The 19,255-nt window shown below is 41.5% G+C and overlaps 1 protein-coding gene across 11 annotated transcripts in view; it reads right to left on the bottom strand.

The window, feature by feature from the left end:
* RALGPS2 (Ral GEF with PH domain and SH3 binding motif 2) overlaps positions 1–19,255 on the bottom strand; it is a 169,550-nt gene that overhangs the window by 28,058 nt on the left and 122,237 nt on the right. For all 11 annotated transcript variants that reach the window (XM_070077192.2, XM_070077183.2, XM_070077193.2 and 8 more), the window contains 5 exons: positions 15,641–15,778; positions 12,783–12,873; positions 7,893–7,960; positions 5,055–5,190; positions 4,189–4,340 (listed from right to left, as the gene is read on the bottom strand). In XM_070077192.2, the coding sequence (XP_069933293.2) occupies positions 4,189–4,340; positions 5,055–5,190; positions 7,893–7,960; positions 12,783–12,873; positions 15,641–15,778 (585 nt within the window). The remainder of the gene's footprint in view (positions 1–4,188; positions 4,341–5,054; positions 5,191–7,892; positions 7,961–12,782; positions 12,874–15,640; positions 15,779–19,255) is intronic.

Genomic DNA, 19,255 nt, shown 5'->3' with positions numbered 1-19,255 from the left:
AAAGTAGTACTTTCTCAGCACTCACGGTATAGATTAACAGCACATAAAAACTACAGTTAAGGGAAAGATTCTTGTGTATGCATGCTAACCTTTACCATCTCATGGTAATAAAGTTGTAAAACAAAAATCTTGGAAGGCAAATGCCTGTGTTGCAATGTTGCTAATTTACAAAAAGGATGCAATAATCTTCAATTGTTTACCAAGTACTAGCCTTAGAATAATCAAAAAAATTAACATAAAGGCGAAAAATCTGCTTTAGAAATCTCTAAACTGAGACCCTAACTGTAACCGAATGAATAAGTTGTTAACTATCTTGTGGTAACCAAAAGCTTGCCTACAGAAAGTAAAGATCATCATTAGCATACTTCAGATGAGCAGGGTGGGTGCTCGGTGCAGCAGTTGAGGTACCGCTTCGGAAATGTGAATCTCATTTGCAGAGAGCCTGGGTCTGAGACTCAGCTCTGCTCCCAATTCCAGATTCCTATTAGTGCACACCTTTGGGAGGCAGTGGTGACGGCTCAAGTAGCTGGGTCCTTGCTACACAGCTGGGAGACCTAGACTGGGCTCCTGGTTTTTTGGTTACAGCCCTGGCTGTTAAAAGCATTTGGGATGTGAACCAGCTGATGGAATCTCTCTCTCTCTCTCTTTGTCTTTCAAACATGTAATCTAAAAAGAGTTAGGATGAGTAAAAAGTCAAATACAAAGCATTTGATAGAAGTAATTTTAAAAATTATTATTTTGGAGCTGGTGGTGTGGCACAGAGGGTTAAGTTGGCACTGGAGAAACAGGCATCCCCTATCAGCGTGCCAGTTTGATTCCTGGCAGCTACTTCTGATCCAGCTTCCAGCTAATGTGCCTAGGAAAGCAATGGAAGGCAGCTCAAGTACTGGGGGCCCTACCACCCACATGGGAGACCAGAATGGAGCTCTTGGCTCCTGGCTTCAGGAGCTTGGCCCAGACCTAGCTGCTGGGGTCACTTGGAGACGAACCAGCAGATGGAAGCACTCTCTCATTCTCTTCCTTTCAAATGAATAATGAATGAATGAATGAACGAATGAGTGAACCTTTAAAAAAGTATTAGTTTTTGCTTCATGTGGCACGCAAGATTCATTAATCAAAAGAAGTTTAAATTTTTTTAATTAACTAATTGAGAGACATGGAGAGAGAGGGATGGTAGGGGAGAGAGGTATCTGGGTTGGACCAGACTGAAGCCAGGAACAAGAAACTCAATCTGGGTTTTCCAGATGGGTGGCAGGGATCCAAGTACATGAGCCATCACTGCTGTCTCTCTGGCTACACAGTCGTAGGAAGCAGAAATTGGGAATGGACTTGAATCCAGGCACTTCAATTTGGGATGTGGGTGTCCCAAACTGCATCTCAACTATGAGGCCAAATGTCTGTCCCCATAGGTATAAGAAACTTTTAACTGAAAAGAATTCCTTTTTTTTTTTTTTTTTTTTTTTGCAAAACTATTGTGTACTATTTTTCAGACTGAGTTTGTCATTTGCACACAGGCAACTTGCAGCATTATTAAAGAAGTATTTTAGGTGATAAATATCTTCTGTGCCAAAAATTTTGTCATCATTGGCATTTATAAAAAGGGAACGTCAAAATCAACTGCTGGAGAACTCCGAAGCAATTTTGTTTTCAGGGTGTGGAACTCTCAGAGGCCAAAGATGTCAAGAAAACAAATCTCCTTTCGTATCTCTTTCCATTGGCCATTTATCAACACTGAGACAGTCATAGTAACACAGCAGGCTTAGCCTTTGAGTGAGCTGCTACTTCATCAAAACAAAAAACATTTTTCTCCTTTATCCCTTTTTAAAAATTAAAATGATATGGATTATTTTCTAATGATGAATTGAAATCATTTCAGATCCAGAAAATAAATAAAAGTTTAGGAAGTTGCTACAATTTGAATATGGTCTCCATCCCCTAGATTCCCAGAGTTTAATCCTCAGAGTCACATGCCAGTGGTGTTAAGAAGGTAAACTTGATCCCAACAGGGTTTTTAGAGGTGGCGTCTTTGGAAAGTGATGAGGTTTAGATCAGTTACTCAGGGAGGAGCTCTGTGTCCTGTCCATATGAGAGGAAGAGCAACAGGGACTAGACAGAGAGATCATGGTGTGAGGTGGACAGGGGGCCCTTGCAAGAGACTTTGCTGTTTAGACTTCTACCCTAAACTGAGTTAGATACACCTTTTTTCTTAAGAAAGTAGCCTGCCTCAGGTATTTTGCTACAGTACTGAAAAGCTGACTAATACAGACAGTAAAACAATCCCCTCTCTTGGCCAGTGCTGTGGTGTAGCGAGTGAAACCACTGCCCTGCAGTGCCAGCATTCCATATGGGTGCTGGTTTGAGCCCTGGCTGCTCCACTTCCTATCCAGCTCTCTGCTGTGGCCTGGGAAAGCATAGAAGATGGCCCAAGTGCTTGGGCCCCTGCACCCACGTGGGAGACAGGGAAAAAGTTCCAGGCTTCTGGCTTTGGATTGGCCCAGCTCCAGCCATTGCAGCAATTTGGGTAGTGAACCAGTGGATGGAAGACCCCTCTCTGCCTTTCAAGTAAATAAATAAATATTTTTTTTAAAAATCCCCTCTTTACCTTACATTTCTTTCCTCCTGCTCTCAAATCCACTCCAATACAGGTTTTGCCTTCACCATTTTATGAAGCAACTCTTGTCAAGATCATACTTATCTTGCCAAGATCCCTGGTCAATTCCCTATTCTCATCGTAGCTCCCTTTTCTGCATCTCATACTGATACTAAGCACGTCCCTCTTCCTTCAGACACTTGGTATCATGACACCACACTCTGGTTTTCTCCCCTACTTAATGGTCCTTGCCCTTCATAATCTGATGTGATGGCACATCCTTCTTTCAGAAATAATCAGCCAAGAATGGGCATTTGGCCTAGTGGTTCAGTTGTCATTTGGGATTCCAGTATCCCACATAGGAGTGTCTGTGTTTGCATCCTAGCTCACTCCCAATTCTGGTTTCCTGCCAATGTCCTGGAAGGCAGAAGGTGATGGCTCAAGAAGTTAGATCCAGGCCACCCACTTAGGAGACCTGGACTGAGTCTTGGACTCCTGACTTTGTCTCGGCTTAGCCCTGGCTGTTTCAGGCATCTGGGAGTGAAGAAAGGATGGCAGATCTCTCTCTCTCTCTCTAGCTCTGCATTTCAAATAAAATAAATAAATAAATCTTCAAAAAAATTAAATCAGATCTCTGAATGAGAGGAAGTTCTTCTATCTATTTAATACTTACACTCTTCCTTGGTGATCTCAACAAGTCCCATGGTGTGAAATATCATAAATATGCTAATTCTCCTAACTTCAGACATGACCTTACCCCTCTTGGCTCTAGATCCATAAATTCAACAAAGTACCTAACATCTCAATAGGGACTAAAGATGTCCACAACAGAATTCTTAATGGTGCAAATTCAGCCAGCCTTTACGAATACCACACTGTACACAAACGATTACTCCTCCAGTCTTCCCTGCCTTGGCAACAGTGTCACATCTTTTTTTTTTTTTTTTAAACCCACAGCATCTGTTGGTACTAGGGTTTTTTGTTTTTGTTTTTTTTAACTTTTTTTTAATTTATTTATTTGACAGGTAGATTTGTAGACAGTGAGAGAGAGACAGAGAGAAAGGTCTTCCTTCTATTGGTTCACTCCCCAAATGGCCGCTACGGCCAGCGCTGCACTGATCTGAAGCCAGGAACCAGGTGCTTCTTCCTGGTCTCCCATGCGGGTGCAGGGGCCCAAGCACTTGGGCCATCCTCCTCTGCCCTCCCGGGCCACAGCAGAGAGTGGACTGGAAGAAGAGCAACCAGGACTAGAACCCGGCACCCATATGAGATGGCAGCATCACAGGTGGAGGATTAACCAAGTGAGCCACGGCACTGGCCCCCAATGACGTCACATCTAACCAACTGCTTAACCCAAATAATCTCGAGTCACACTCGACTCCAACCTTTGCTCATTGCCATGTGCAGTTAACCAGTACAACCAGCTCATGTTTTATTCCCACCATTCTTCAAATGCATTCTCTAAAGGAGTCAAAAACATCAAGCACTTTAAAAACTTAGTAACTTCATTCTATATTTTCCATTTACGCCTCTTCCAACATTTTGTTTAAATTCTCACTTTATCTAAGCTGGAACTCCCTCAGAGAAATACTTCTTACCTATTGATATTCCACTAGAAAGAGTAGAACTTTCAGCTTGGCCTCGAGACGGTGCATGGGGTTCCATGACGCTATCGTCTAACAGATGTCTTGGCCCTGCATTTGGGAATGTTGCACTCTTAAACTCTGCTGTGTTCATTTTATGAATGAAACTGGAAACAGAGAAATATTTTTCAATTTTTATACTGGTACTAATTCCAGCTACAAAAGACACCTTTATATAAAGATTCAGAATATAAAAGATTTACCTGCTACCCTGAATTAATTTCTGAATTCCCATATACAGATTTTACTATGAAAGCTTCAAACTAACAGTTTAGGTAAACTGTTATGGAAACCTGGCCATATTTACCCACATAACTAGAACATTTTTTTCATCTTCAGCATCAGGTCCATTCAAAAATTGTTTTACAATTAGTTTTGGTGAAGTCATAAAATTTTTTCAAAAACGATGGCAAAGGTGAATGTGGGACCCTTTTCTGAGAAGTTAACATTGCAGAACAAATACAGTTAAACAAAATATTCATTTCCTTTTATTTGTATTTGGTTATAAAGAGTAATTTTTATAGAACTTAGTTTACTACTTATTTTGGTTTTGATAAACAATGGCTGTCCTGATTCAAAAGGAAATGGTGTATCACTATCCTGATTCTACTTATGATGGCTCTTTGTAAAGTTCATTTATCTCCCCTAACTAATGAAGAAACAATTCAGAAAACCTCATTTCTAAACTCGGAGACTGAAGAAACAAATGCTTATAGTAAACAAGATGTTTTACTCCATCATAACTCTTGTCTTAAGGAAAAGAGGGAATAACATCAACTACACACAACTTATACACATGAAAGATAATTAAAAATGCTGACTTATAACCCAAGCTATGGCACTTCCTATGTCCATGTGGAATCAGATTCCGTGGGGATGGGGGTGTCTGTGGTAGCAAGGCTCCTTCAGCGGCCACACTCTTCCTCCCACTCTGTGGCGATGCCCCCACTTCGGGACCTAAGGGTTAAATTAAAAAGAGGCAGGAGGTGGGGGGCAAGAAGGGGATAAAAGGAAAAATAGTTTTAAATGATTATTTTACTTTTAATCCTTTGATATTACAAAAATGGCTTAAAATGTAATGTTAACGTTAGCTCTATTTAATTGTCTTAAAGATGAAAAATACTTCCTTCCAAGTTCTAAAACACAAAATGCCAAACAAAACAAATCCACTAATTTATATCTGTCTTTCTTGCACTAAGTAGAGGCAGTGTAAATATTTCTCCTGTTCACACAGGTCGAAGCTGAATTAAGAGATCAGCTGGGGCCGGTGCTGTGGCACAGCAGATGAAGCTGCTGCCTGCTGTGCCAGCATCCCATCTGAACACTGGCTGGAGTCATGCTGTTCCACTTCTGATCCAGCTCCCTGCTAACGGCCTTGGAAAAGCAGTGGAGGATGGCTCAAGTGTTTGGATCCTCACTAAGGGAGAAGCTCCTGGCTCCTGTCTGGCCCAGCACTGGCTGTTGTGCCATTTAGGGGTGAACCAGTGGATGGAAGACCTCTCATTTTCTCTCCCTCTCTCTGACTCTCAAATAAATAAAGTAATTAAAAAAAAAAAAAAACAGATCAGCTCAGGACTTCACATCACAGATGACATCTGGATGAATGATTCTGAGTCCTAGGTTCAGCACTCTTTTAACTTGACACACTACTTTTTCACTCCTAGCTTCAGCTTCCTCTTAGACAAAGAACATGTAAGGTAGGTCAAACAGCTTCATTTGGAAGTTACACGCATACTGACATAGTTCAGGCTTATGGGTAAAAAACAATTTAAAAGTACACAGATTTATAAAACACAGCTTTTAAAAAAAATTTATTTGAGGCCAGTGCTGTGGCGTTGCAGGTAAAGCTGTCACCTGCAGTGCTGGCATTCCATGTGGGCGCCGATTTGAATCCTGGCTGCTCTACTCTTCTGTGGCCTGGGAAAACAGTGGAAGATGCCCAAGTCCTTGGGCCCCTGCACCATGTGGGAGACCCGGAGGAAGATCCTGGCTCCTGGCTTTGGATCAGCTCAACTCCAGCTGTTGTGGCCATCTGGGGAGGGAACCAGTGGATGGAAGGCCTCTCTCTCCCTGCAGCTCTGCTTTTCAATAAGTAAATAAATCTTTAAAAAATTATTTATTTGTCTTAAAGATATAGAGAGAAAGGAGGAGAGGAAAAGAGACTGAGATTGTTCATCTGTTGGTTCACTTCTCAAATGCCTGCAAAAGCCAAAGTTGGGTCAGGATCCTTGAACCCAGTTGGGATCTCCCATGTGGGTGGCAGGGACCCAAGTACTTGGACCATCACCTGCTGCCTCCCAATCTAGGAACTAGATTGGAACCAGAGGAGCCAGGAGTCAAATCTGCACTCTGACATGGGATGGGGGCATCCTATCCGGTGGCTTAATCTGCTATGCTACAATGTCTGTCCCAAATCTCACTTTAAAGATGAAACAGAAATGCAAATTTAAGAGTTTTAAAATGAGTATTTTTTAAAGCTTAAAAAAATGTTTATTTTATTTTCATCTACTTGAAAGGTACAGCAAGAGTGAGAGTGAGACAGAGAGAGAAAGAAAGAAAATGAATGAATTGTCTTCCCTCTGCTGGTTTACTCCCTAAATGCCCACCACAGCCAGGGCTGGGCCAGGGGCCAGGAGCTCCATCCCAGGGACTCAAGCACCTGAGCCACCAGCTGCTGCCTCCTCAGTGCATTCGCGGGAGCTGGATCCAAAGGTGAGGTGGGACCGGATCCCAGGCACTCCGATACAGGGTGTAGGCTCCCCAAAGGTGGAGGTGGGACCGGATCCCAGGCACTCCGATACAGGGTGTAGGCTCCCCAAAGGTGGAGGTGGGACCGGATCCCAGGCACTCCAATACAGGGTGCAGGCTCCCCAAAGGGGGAGGTGGGACCAGATCCCAGGCACTCCGATACAGGGTGTAGGCTCCCTAGGCAGTGGATGAACCTGCTGTACCACAAAGTCTGCCCCAAATACCACTTTAAGAAAGGAACTAAAAGCAAATATAAGAGCTTCAGACTGGAATGTTCATCCTCCTCCTACAGCCATGGCTTATCCCCTCACTTCTTCATGTTTTACTAGATAGGTTTTCAAATATGTTTAGAAGATACGCTATGAAGCTAGTGTCAAAGTCTGCATTGGGAATTTTTATCAATTATTTCTTTATGTTTTTGATTACCTGTGGTATGCATATAATATCCCCATTGTAATGCAACAGGTAAAGCAGGAAGTATCATTTTTATATTTTTAGTAGTTGGTCCAATATTAAACATTTAAAAAAAGTTACTAAAATTGACTGTCATAAATTGTTCAAAATATTGTAATTTTCCACTGAGACCTAAAAAATTCTAGTGTAATCAAATTTCACTGTCTAGAACAATGCATTCTTAGTAATTAAAAGATGAATATGATATTCACAAAATACCTATTATTTTGTCACACCTATTTTTCCTGATGAGGTAGCATTATTTATTTTTATATCACTGACAAACTTCAAAACAAGTTTCTGATGAAAAACAAACCCAGAAAGGACTGAGATCTTAATACCAAAAGTATATTTTACACACAGTACAAGACGTGCTAACTATTTATTTAATTTGGAATTCATTCCTTCTTATTAGGCAATCTGATTTATTTGATGATGAGAGAAAACCACACACTAACCTACTAAATCTTCCCTGGAGGCAGCAGAACGTGGTGTGCTTGTCCCTGGTTCTATCTTTAATGAAAGCCTGAGTTTTAAAAAGAAAAAACACATAAAATAATTAACACAACAAAAATGTTAGTCATGTATTTTCTCACAAAAACAAAACATTTCTGTGGAATAATTTAATTTATATATTTTTCTTCAAAAGCAATTTTTAAGATGTTAAGTCTCCTATTTCTTTCATAAAAAGCTGATCTTATAGTTACTACAGGACATATTAAAGGAGAGGAAAAACATCAAAAAGTTGTATTTAAAAACACAGTCATCCCAGTTATCCACCCCAAAGGTCCAAACCATTCAATGCATTTAAAGGTACTTGATAACTGAACTTATCTTGACATATCTAAATTTAGGAACAATCACAAAAATTGTTAAATAAATTATGCAAACTGTCATCTTTACTGGATGAAGTACTGTTAACACTGAAAATTTCAAAATACCCTGTTTAGAACTAACCATCTGACAAACCAACTAACACAACTCATCAAAAGAAAGATCTACACAAATAAAAAGGCTGTCTGGGGGCCACTGCTGTGGCATAGTAGGTAAAACTGCAGCCTGCAGTGCTGGCATCCTATATGGGTACCGGTTTGAGTCCCAGCTGCTCCACTTCCGATCCAGCTCTCTGCTATGGCTTGGGAAAGCAGTAGAAGATGGCCCAAGTCCTTGGGCCCCTGCACCCACAAGGGAGACCCGGAAGAAGCTCCTGGCTTTGGATCGGCACAGCTCTGGCCATTGCAGCCATCTGGGGAGTGAATGGAAGGCCTCTCCCCACCCCACCCTACCTCTCGTAACTCTGCCTTTCAAATAAAATAAATAAATCTTTTTTTTTTTTTTTTTGACAGGCAGAGTGGACAGTGAGAGAGAGAGACAGAGAGAAAGGTCTTCCTTTGCCGTTGGTTCACCCTCCAATGGCCGCCGCGGCTGGCGCGCTGCGGCCAGCGCACCGCGCTGATCCGATGGCAGGAGCCAGGAGCCAGGTGCTTTTCCTGGTCTCCCATGGGGTGCAGGGCCCAAGCACCTGGGCCATCCTCCACTGCACTCCCTGGCCACAGCAGAGGGCTGGCCTGGAAGAGGGGCAACCGGGACAGAATCCGGCGCCCCGACCGGGACTAGAACCCGGTGTGCCGGCGCCGCTAGGCGGAGGATTAGCCTGTTGAGCCACGGTGCTGGCCCTTTTGTTTGTTTTTAATTTGAGAGAGTGAGAGCGAGCTCCTGTGCACTGGAGCTTTTTTAAAAAAAAAAGAAAAAAAGGCTGTTGGGAAAATTCCTAGTAAATTCCTGCCTAAGTCAAAGCTTATTAGTTGTTAGTTAAGTTCTATTTAGGATAATATTTCCAGGTTTGAGTCCCATGGCAAAGAAATTATGGTTCCTAGCAGTGGAAACAATTTCAGGATGGAGGAGTTCTGGAAAATGCTTTAGGGCCATATATGAAGGCTAATATTTCTAAGAATGACTGAAAATTAATAAAGACTGTTGAACATTACCTTACAAACTAGAATTTTTAATGAAATTGTAAAATACATATGGCATACATAATGATAAACAAACCTATTATAAATTATTTTCTCTTTGATAACCTAAGAGGGAATTATATATGCTTATATTTCAACTATTTGACAATGTAAAATGCATGGATTGAATAGATATTTGATTAACTAGAACACTTTATTTTTTACAGGAGTTTATTTATGTAAGCTACAGACGACACTGCATTCATTCACTTGACAAACATCTGTTGAACACCTGTTTTGTGTTGGGGACTGTGCTCGGCACTAGAATATCACAGAGACTAACGCAGACATGATACTTCTGCCCTTCTGAAGCTTACAGTCTAGTGGGTGAAGACCAACAGAGCAAACAGAGTATCTACAATGTCCTAACACAGCACTAAGACACAAAGGAACGGAGGGTTTACTGAGTGAATCACACTGCTATTTGCAGCAGCTAATAGCTGACAGCAGTGTAAAAAGCAGCAGCATCTTAACTAGCAGAGAGGGGAAGGCTACTGAGAGTGAGTTGCTGATACAATCATCAGAGCATGTCCAGTATTAACTGAGAAAGGGTGTCCTCCTGACTGAAAGCCATGCATGCAATCCGTACTGTCTCTACTAGCTGCGCAAAACACAAGTCTTTAGATAAGTAAGCTGTCGCCTGTATCTAAATATATATGGACTAATTTCAACAGGCTCATGCAAACCAACAGTATTGTTAGAAAAACAATCCCCTTTCCAACAACACAGAACGCTGTACTTCCCAAGGCAGGCAAGTAAACCAGTTTTTGCCGCCCCCTTCTTTTGATGGTCCTACCTCTGGAAGGCCTTTCCTTACCCTTCACGTGGGCCTGCCTCCTACTCAACTGCTAAGACTTGTCTCCTGAAGCCCTCACGTTCCTGCTCTACTTCTCCCACCTAAAGCTGGTTAGGTCTCCTCCTCTGTTTCCCAGGCATGCTGGCCATATGGCTAGTGCAACACTGTCTGAAAATGTTTGTAATCATTGGTCTTGTGGATATGTCTTACATGAGACTGAGTTACTGGAGGCCTAGAATATCTCAATCTACTTAGCGTCAGTCTTCCGAAAAAAATGAAGGTATCTTATGTCACCTTACAAACAGAACTAGTCAACGGCTTCGATGGCCACATCTATCCATTTAGGAGAGCAACTATCAGATTAGCTTCAATAATATTATACTTTTACTCCTGTCAATAAAAAGTTACCATTCTCTGTAAATGTTCAAAATTTTCTTAGACTCCACATCTACTTAATAAGCTTTAATTCCTCTTAAATCCAAGGATAAAATTTCCAATCAGGTAAAAATTTAATATTTACTTAGATGTGTAAGAAATCTGTTCTATATCTCACTTGACAAAACCTATATGTTTCTTACCATGTAAGTTCTATGTCAGTAATAAGAGAGAGAGGAAAAACCATAGAAAATACAGACACAGATCACTAAACTTGAGAAACTGGTAACTCAGGGCACAGAATTAAACTCTAGCCATACAATGCTGATAAACTGACCTCATGTATTTTCAAGTAAGTTGTCATGTAAAAAATTTTGTAAAATAAAAGTTGGTGTAGAAACATAAAACACTAATAAGCCATGGGGGAAAACACAGCATTCAAAGTGTTTTGAAAATTAATAAAATTTTAGGTACAGTTAAGTATCTAATACAATAAAATATCCAGAGCTGAGAAAAGCTAATTTTTAATTAGATTCTGGAATTATTTCTAGCCTTTTAATGGGACTAATTTTGTTCTGCAGAATTAAAAAATAAACTGTTAAAATCTATAGAACAATGAAACATAATCACTACCCAAAGGGTAAGAAAAACATTTTTATATAATATCTTAATAAAGAAAAACAACCTAATCTCTTCCTTTGATACATTTCAAAACCATGGTCTTCAATTGGAAAAATATTTGTGGAAAACACTAAATTCAATTTGAAAGCATGGGAAAAACAGACACAACAATGATAAGCAATTTTAGAAAGATTAACAATAAAGCTAAAAGAAAAATGCGAAGCTTCAAGAGACATAAGCTCTCCATTCTTTGATCTTTTTGTTGAAACAAAATGCTGAGCAGTTATGATGTAAAGCATACCAATGAAAGAAATAGTAACCTAAAAATAGCCTCTCCTTGAGAAAGACATGGGTATCAACTATTTTAAAAATTTTTCAATAAGGGACTTGTTATAATACAGAGAACATAATAAATATGGTGCTATATAGGAGAAACATGTCTCTGACCTACAGGCAAGAAGGGTCAATACTCTCAACACACAAAAACAACTGAAAATAAGATCAATGATGTATCAAAAATTATCATTAAGAAACAAGTAATGTTTCTTTAATATACTGTTTCATTAGCTTTTCCTATTAAAACATAAATTTTCATAAAAACTCAATGATTGGATATAGTTCAAAGTAAAACTATCAAATATCAGCTTTCTACAACTTAAAACATTTTAGCCATAGAACACATGAGTTATTTGTAAATTGGCTAAATTATATCAAGTACTTTTTTTTTTTTGGACAGGCAGAGTTAGACAATGAGGGAGAGAGACAGAGAGAAAGGTCTTCCTTCCATTGGTTCATCCCCCAAATGGCCATCACGGCTGGCGTGCCGCGCCGATCCAAAGCCAGGAGCCAGGTGCCTTCTCCTGGTCTCCCATGCGGGTGCAGGGCCCAGGCACTTGGGCCATCCTCCACTGCCTTCCCGGGCCACAGCAGAGAGCTGGACTGAAAGAGAAGCAACTGGGACAGAATCTGGTGCCCCAACTGGGATTAGAACCCAGGGTGCTGGCGCCGCAGGCGGAGGATTAGCCAAGTGAGCCGTGGTGCTGGCCTATGTAAGCAGTTTTATCCTTGTAAATATGACACTGGATTAGGCAATTGAATGATACATTATAAAATGTAGATGTTTAGGGGCCAGCACTGTAGTGTACCACATAAAGCCACCACCCGCAGTGCCAGCATCCCATATGGGGTGCTGGTTCAAGTCCCAGCTGCACCACTTCCAATCCAGCTCTCTGCTATGGTCTGGGAAAGCAATAGAAGATGACCCACATCCTTGGGCCCCTGCACCCATGTTGGAGACCCGGAGGAAGCTTCTGGCTCCTGGCTTTGGACTGGCACAGCTCCAGCCACTGCGGCCATCTGGGGAGTGAACCAGTGGATAAAGACTTTCTCTCTGCCTCTGCCTCTCTGTAACTCTATCTTTCAAATAAATAAATAAATCTTAAAAAAAAAAGTAAAAAAAAAGTAGATGTTTAAACAGGAGGGAATGGGAGGATGGAGGACAAGACAAAGTCATACAAACCACTTCTGAATATCCAACTTACTTGTAATTATCATCTTCCACAAACTTTTGCAGTTCTTCTATATACTGAACAGAGTTCAGATATTTTTGAACATGAGGCAACAAGGGAATATCTAGGAAAAATGTGAGCAACAATTATCTAATACAGTACACCTTAACCAGAACTTTAAAAGTTGAGAGGAATAACTTGAAGGTAAAATAAGGTCACATGGCCCCAGCATTTACATTAACTCTACAAGGAATTCGCTGAGGCATACTTTAATGTGAAATTGAAGGCTACTCAGAAAATTACAGTGGTATGCTGTTTTGTATAGATACTTAAAAAGAAAACCCAGTTTTAACTACAAAGGCTCATATTTGAGAAACTATATAGGAAAAAAATCTGGGACTTCATTATGGTCTATAGTAGACTCTCAGCACAAGATGTGGAGGTATTTATTTATTTATTTTTAAAATTTATTTGACAGATAGAGTTAGACAGTGAGAGAGAGAGAGACAGAGAAAGGTCTTCCTTCTGTTGGTTTACCCCTCAAATGGCCGCCACGGCCGGAGCTATGCTGATCCGAAGCCAGGAACCAGGTACTTCTTCCTGGTCTCCCATGCAGGTACAGGGGCCCAAGTACTTGGGCCATCCTCCACTGCCCTCCTGGGCCACAGCAGAGAGCTGGATCGGAAGAGGAGCAACCGGGACTAGAACCCGGTGCCCATATGGGATGCCGGTGCTGCAGGTGGATGATTAACCAAGTGAGCCACAGCACTGGCCAGTATTTATTTTCTTTTAAAGAGATCTGGTTCCCATTTACAAATGTGGTTTCTCTACCTTTTCCTATATAGATTTCCAACAAGACAAAATTTAGAACTTCACCTTGGTATTAGGTTTTTGCAAAATGCAAAAAAGAGATAAAATCTTACCATTGGGGCCTGTGCTGTGGCATAATCCTTGGGCCCCTGCACCCATGTGGAGACCCAGATGAAGCTTCTGGCTCCTGGCTTCAGATAGGCTCAGCTCTGGCCATTACAGCCATTTGCAGAGTGAACCAGCAGACGGAAGACCTCTTTCTCTCTCCCTCTCTGTCTATAAACTCCTCTCAAATAAATAAATAAAAAATCTTAAAAAAAAAAACTATAAAAAATTCTATCACCATATACACATTTGGGAAGTCCTCTTAAAATATGGGTGCATATAAATGAAGTTAGCTTTAAGAATATTTTAAAAATAATTACATAAAATCATTATTTTTAATAAGCTAAAAGAATATATTAACAGCCCAACTTCATTCCCTAACAAATTGAAACCATCCAAATTATTTTGAAATCCCCCTTTGCTAACCACTTGGGCTCACCTCTTTCTATACATGTCAAGGCATAAAATATACCTTGAACAAAAAATGGTTATTTACTTCATACTGAATCAAGAAAGCTAGACCAGGGGTGAGTGCTATGGCACAGCAGGTTAAGCTGCTGCCTGGGATGCTCACAACCCATCTCTGAGTGCCAGGTAGAGTCCAGCTATTCTGCTTCCCATCCAGCTGTCTGCTAAAGCTCCTGGGAAGGCAGTAGAAGACGGCCCAAGTACTTGAGTCCCTGTCACTCATGTGGACATCAGGATGGAGCTCCAGGCTCCTGGCTTAAATCTGTTCCAGCCCTGGCTGTTGCAGTCATGTGGGGAGTGAACCAGCACATGGAGACCTGTCTCTCTCTCTGTTTCTCTGTGTCTGCGTCTCAATGTCACTCTGCCTTTTAAATAAAACAAAAAACTAATCAAAAAGCCAGCCAAACTCTTAAAAAAAAAAAAAAGGTGGTTTACTGTCACTAGGCTAAATGGCCTCAGTTATTTTCTTACTTGAAAAATAAGAACTATTTATGTAATAGATGAAGGCAATCAAGTGAGATGAAGATAACAGAAAGTAATTTAGTAAACTATAAAGGGCTAAACAAATGTGCAGTGGCAGTATTAAATATGTACTGTTCTTGTGCTTTGTCAGCAAAGCTGCTACAAAACAGTGCAACAGCAAAGATGAAAATGAGAAATTTTATTTTATTTTATTTTGACAGGCAGAGTTAGACATTGAGAGAGAGACAGAGAAAGGTCTTCCTTCCATTGGTTCACCCTCCAAATGGCTGCTACGGCCGGCGAGCTGTGCCCATCCGAAGCCAGGAGCCAGGTGCTTCCTCCAGGTCTCCCATGCGGGTGCAGGACCCAAGCACTTGGGCCATCCTCCACTGCCTTCCTGGGCCACAGCAGAGAGCTGGACTGGAAAAGGAGCAACCGGGACAGAATTCGGCGCCCCAACCGGGACTAGAACCCAGGGTGCTGGCGCCGCAGGCGAAGGATTAGCCTTGCGAGCCGTGGTGCTGGCCAAAAATGAGAAATTTAAATATTAGAAGCTTCAATTCTTTAAAAACAAAACGGATGCTGAATAGCAAATAGTGTAATAACATAACTAATATTTTCCTTTAAGCTGCGATAGAAGAAAAAACTCGGGGCTGGTGCTGTGGCACAGCGGGTAAAGTCGCCGCCTGCAATGCATCCCATATGGGCACCAGTTTGAGTCCCAGCTGCTCCTCTTCCCATCCAGCTCTCTGCTGGGAAAGCAGTAGAAGATGGCCAAGGACTTGGGTTCCTGTACACGTGTGGGAAACCGGGAAGAAGCTCCTGGCCCTGGATCAGCACAGCTCTGGCCATTGCGGACTGAAGACCTCTCTCCCTCTCTCTTTGTTAACTCTGACTTTCAAGTAAACAAAGAAGTCTTAAACAAAACAAAACAAAACAAAAAACACTGATGTTTTCTGCTGTGTAAAAGGTGGTCATCAACAGGTGTGACTGAATCATGGAGCAACAGGAGGATGGTGGCTTAGCATTATGTCCCAGAAACTTACCATATTCACAGGACTGCTGTAAATCAGAAATTATCCGAAGAATGTTATTCATTAAATTTGATCTTTGCTCATTTTCTAGAATGCTGCCAGTTGATGGGTATGCTGAATCAATGTATGTTAAATCTGACAGATAGATGCCTGAAACAAAATCAGATAAATCAGTGTTTTCTTACCTGTAGTTTGGAAGAGTATGACAACATAAGGGGGGGGGGGCATTCATTTATAGATAAACTCCAATCTGTGCCATATCTAGGGTACACTGTTATTAATACCTTGAAGGCTTGTAAAACGGGACCACTGGAGGCTTAGCCTTCCATAAGGGCAGGGCCAGACATGCAGACAACATGTTCTGCACAACCATTTTCAAGTACTGTTTGAGACTAAAGTCAGAAACTTCAGCACACATGGAACTCAATGGAAAGAAGCTGAGTTCTTGAACCAGCACTGCCTCTGACTTAGTTGTAACAAAGACAGTGCTTTAAATCTGGACATCAGTTTTTACATCTACACAACAAGTGTTTTTCAAGTTGTGTTACAGCCTGAAGAAGTTAACTTAGCCAGCTCAGCCAGTGTTTTATATGTGGAATTATTTAACATTACTTTTACACTCCTTGCCTTGACAGCTATCATTTGTGTCATGACCAGGAAAAAACTCTCAAAAAAGTAGACTTCTGAAACAGTTCATGTGATACAAACTGAACTTTTTCCTACTCCTCCCTGCCACGTTTTCTGTATCAATGAAAAAGGCACATCCCCAAAAATGATTTGGTTGAACTACTCTCAAACATGGAAGGTCACTCATTTAAAAATATTTCCTGAGAGTTTTGCTATGCACACCTAAAACGTAGGAGACAAGTGTAACCAGAAAGGAAAATATGTATGTTCTCTTATAAATTCACACTCACGAACTCTCGGGGTCCAAATGCAACCAATGAGACATACCTGCTGCCTTCTATATAATCTCCACATCTTACTCTTGCTGTTCTCTTCTATCTTGAATATTTTCTAGAATTATCCTGCCCAATCAAACCTTCTAGCTTTTGTATCCAGTTCAGTGTTAACTGTGTTCTAGTTTTCATAGTTTCTAAGAAAAGAATTTGGAACCCGTCTAGCCTAACTGCCTCTGCTTATAGAAGAAATTTAAATCCTCAGATAGTCTGAGCAAGCCAACTTTCGGGAACAGAGTTCGATTTCAGAGATTTTACTTGTAACACATGTTTATTTTTAAACTACATTCTATTATAGATTATCTATACTATTCAATTAGTAACTTTTATGACTTTATAATTTCTTAATTTTTTTCTATGTCTCCCAGTGAACCTACAGCCTAGGTCTCTCCTACTTCCTCCAACTCAGAGCAAGAAGAATCTGTGTCCTCTTGCCAAATATAGACTCTGATTTTGAATGTGACTGCTACTACCTCTTTCCAAACACCTACTAGTCCCCTTACTCTCATATTTGAAAAGCAAGGCAACAACAAATGGAAAGACTGATCCGTCTGCTGGTTCACTCCCCAGATAGTTGCAACAGTCAGGTCTGAGTGAGGCTGAAGCCAGGAGTCAGGAACTCCTCTGTGGTCTCTCACATGGGTTACAGGAACCTGAGCACTTGGGTCATTTCTTCTGCCTTCTCATCGCACCAGCAGGAAGCTGGATCAGAAGCACAGTAGTGATGACTAAAACCAGCATGCCAACATGGATGTTAGCACTGAAGGAGACAGCTTAACCCGCTGTGCCAAAGCCACAATGCTGGTCCCTCCTTTGTCTTTACCCAAAACGTTTATCCATGCACATAGTGTTATTTTCTTATTTTTGAGCTTTTAAACTCGTATTTTATGTATGTACCTGACATTCCCATTTCCTACTTTGGTTAGTGATACTATAAATCACTTGAGTTACAAGTCTCAACTCTCTGCTGTGGCCTGGGAAAGCAGTAGAGGATGGCCCAAGTGCTTAGGCCCCTGCACCCACGTGGGAGACTTGGAAGAAGCTCCTGGCTTCTGGCTTTGGATAGGTGCAGCTCCAGCCATTGCAGCCATCTGGGGAGTGAAGGAGCAGGCGGAAGACCTCTTTCTCTTTCTGCCTCTGTCTCTCTAGTAAATAAATACTTTTTTAAAATTTCTTTTTTTAAAGATTTATTTATTTATTTGAAAGTCAGAGTTACAGAGAGAGGAGAAGCAGAGAGAGAGAGGTTTTCCATCGGCTGGTTCACTCCCCAGTTGGCTGCAATGGCCGGAGCTGCGCCGATCTGAAGCCAGGAGTTTCTTCCAGGTCTCCCATGTGGATGCAGGGGCCTAAGCACTTGGGCCATCTGTCCTACTGCTTTCCCAGGCCATAGCAGAGAGCTGGATTGGAAGAGGAGCAGCCAGGACTTGAACCAGTGCCCATATGGGATGCCAGCACTGCAGGCGGTGGCTTCACCTGCTACGCTACAGCACCAGCCCCAATAAATAAATAAATCTTAAAAAAAAAAAAAGTTAAGGATGAATCTACTATCTCACACCATTAGTGAATAAGCATCAATGAATAGTCATGTAGTATATCTATAATGAAAGTCGGAGGTTAGAAGATGGCAGCTTAGGGACCAGCATTGTGCCACGGCAGGTTGAGTCACTGCTAGAGAGGCCAGCATCCTGTAACAGAGTCCCAGTTCAAGTCCTGGCTGCTCTGCTTCCAATCCAGTTTCCTCCTAATGTGCATGGGCAGGCAGCAGAGGATGGCTCAAGTGCTAGGACCCCTGCCACCCACGTGGGAGACCAAGACAGAGCTTCTGGCTCCTGGTTTCAGCCTGGCCCAGACCCAGCTATTGTAGCCATTTGGCAAGTGAGCCAGTCGATGGATCTCTGTCTCTCCCTGTCACTTCGCCTTTTAAATGAATAAAATAAATCTTAAAAATAAAAAAAGATTACAGCTCATCTCTCCCAGCATTTTTAATATCAGGAAATATAGGGAACATCAAAATGACTCTCTATCTGAAAAAGTGAGCAGACCTGGAAATGCTGTCTCAATCTTTCTTGGTGTCAAGGAGGGATAGGGAGCCGGTGCAGCTCCCTTTAAATTACCCACAAAAATGCCTGCTGGGCAGAACTCCCATTTTATTATCTCTCTTTTGATTTACTTATTTACATCTGCTCCTTTTTTGTTGCAAGTATTTACCTTTCTAGGTCCTTGAGTGTGCAACCCCTGATAGATCTGTGTATGGCACAGGAATTCCAAGAAATTCTGTGCAGGTAGAAATTAAGCTCAGATTTGAAATAAAGGAGATGGCTGTATCTGCAGGGCCCACCAGAAAGAACAACAGTGCAAGTTAAGGCAACAGGAGGGAAAGCCTGAGGCATGAGGTCTTATCTAGAGAAGCATCCAGCAACCAAGGGAGAGGATGGCACAGTGCTCCCAGGCTCCATTCAAACCCCAGTTCTACCACTTAGCACTTCAGCTCCAAGTCAAGTTTCTGCTGATGCATAAGGTTGCGCTTTCTCAGCTACCGAATTACTTAACACTTTTTGATTAAAAAAAAAAAATAACAGTACGTGTTTCCTAAACATTTACTAATTCCTCTTCTATTGCCCTGTATTCATCCCAGAAGAGGAAACTGGGCCGGGGTGCATGCAGTGAT

Source organism: Oryctolagus cuniculus, chromosome 7 (assembly GCF_051225735.1).
Source record: "Oryctolagus cuniculus isolate XC-2025 breed Fujian yellow rabbit chromosome 7, ASM5122573v1, whole genome shotgun sequence".
In the NCBI taxonomy this organism is placed as follows: domain Eukaryota; kingdom Metazoa; phylum Chordata; class Mammalia; order Lagomorpha; family Leporidae; genus Oryctolagus; species Oryctolagus cuniculus.
The sequence above is the reverse complement of the archived record's forward strand: the minus strand, read 5'-3'. Positions and strand labels throughout refer to the sequence as shown.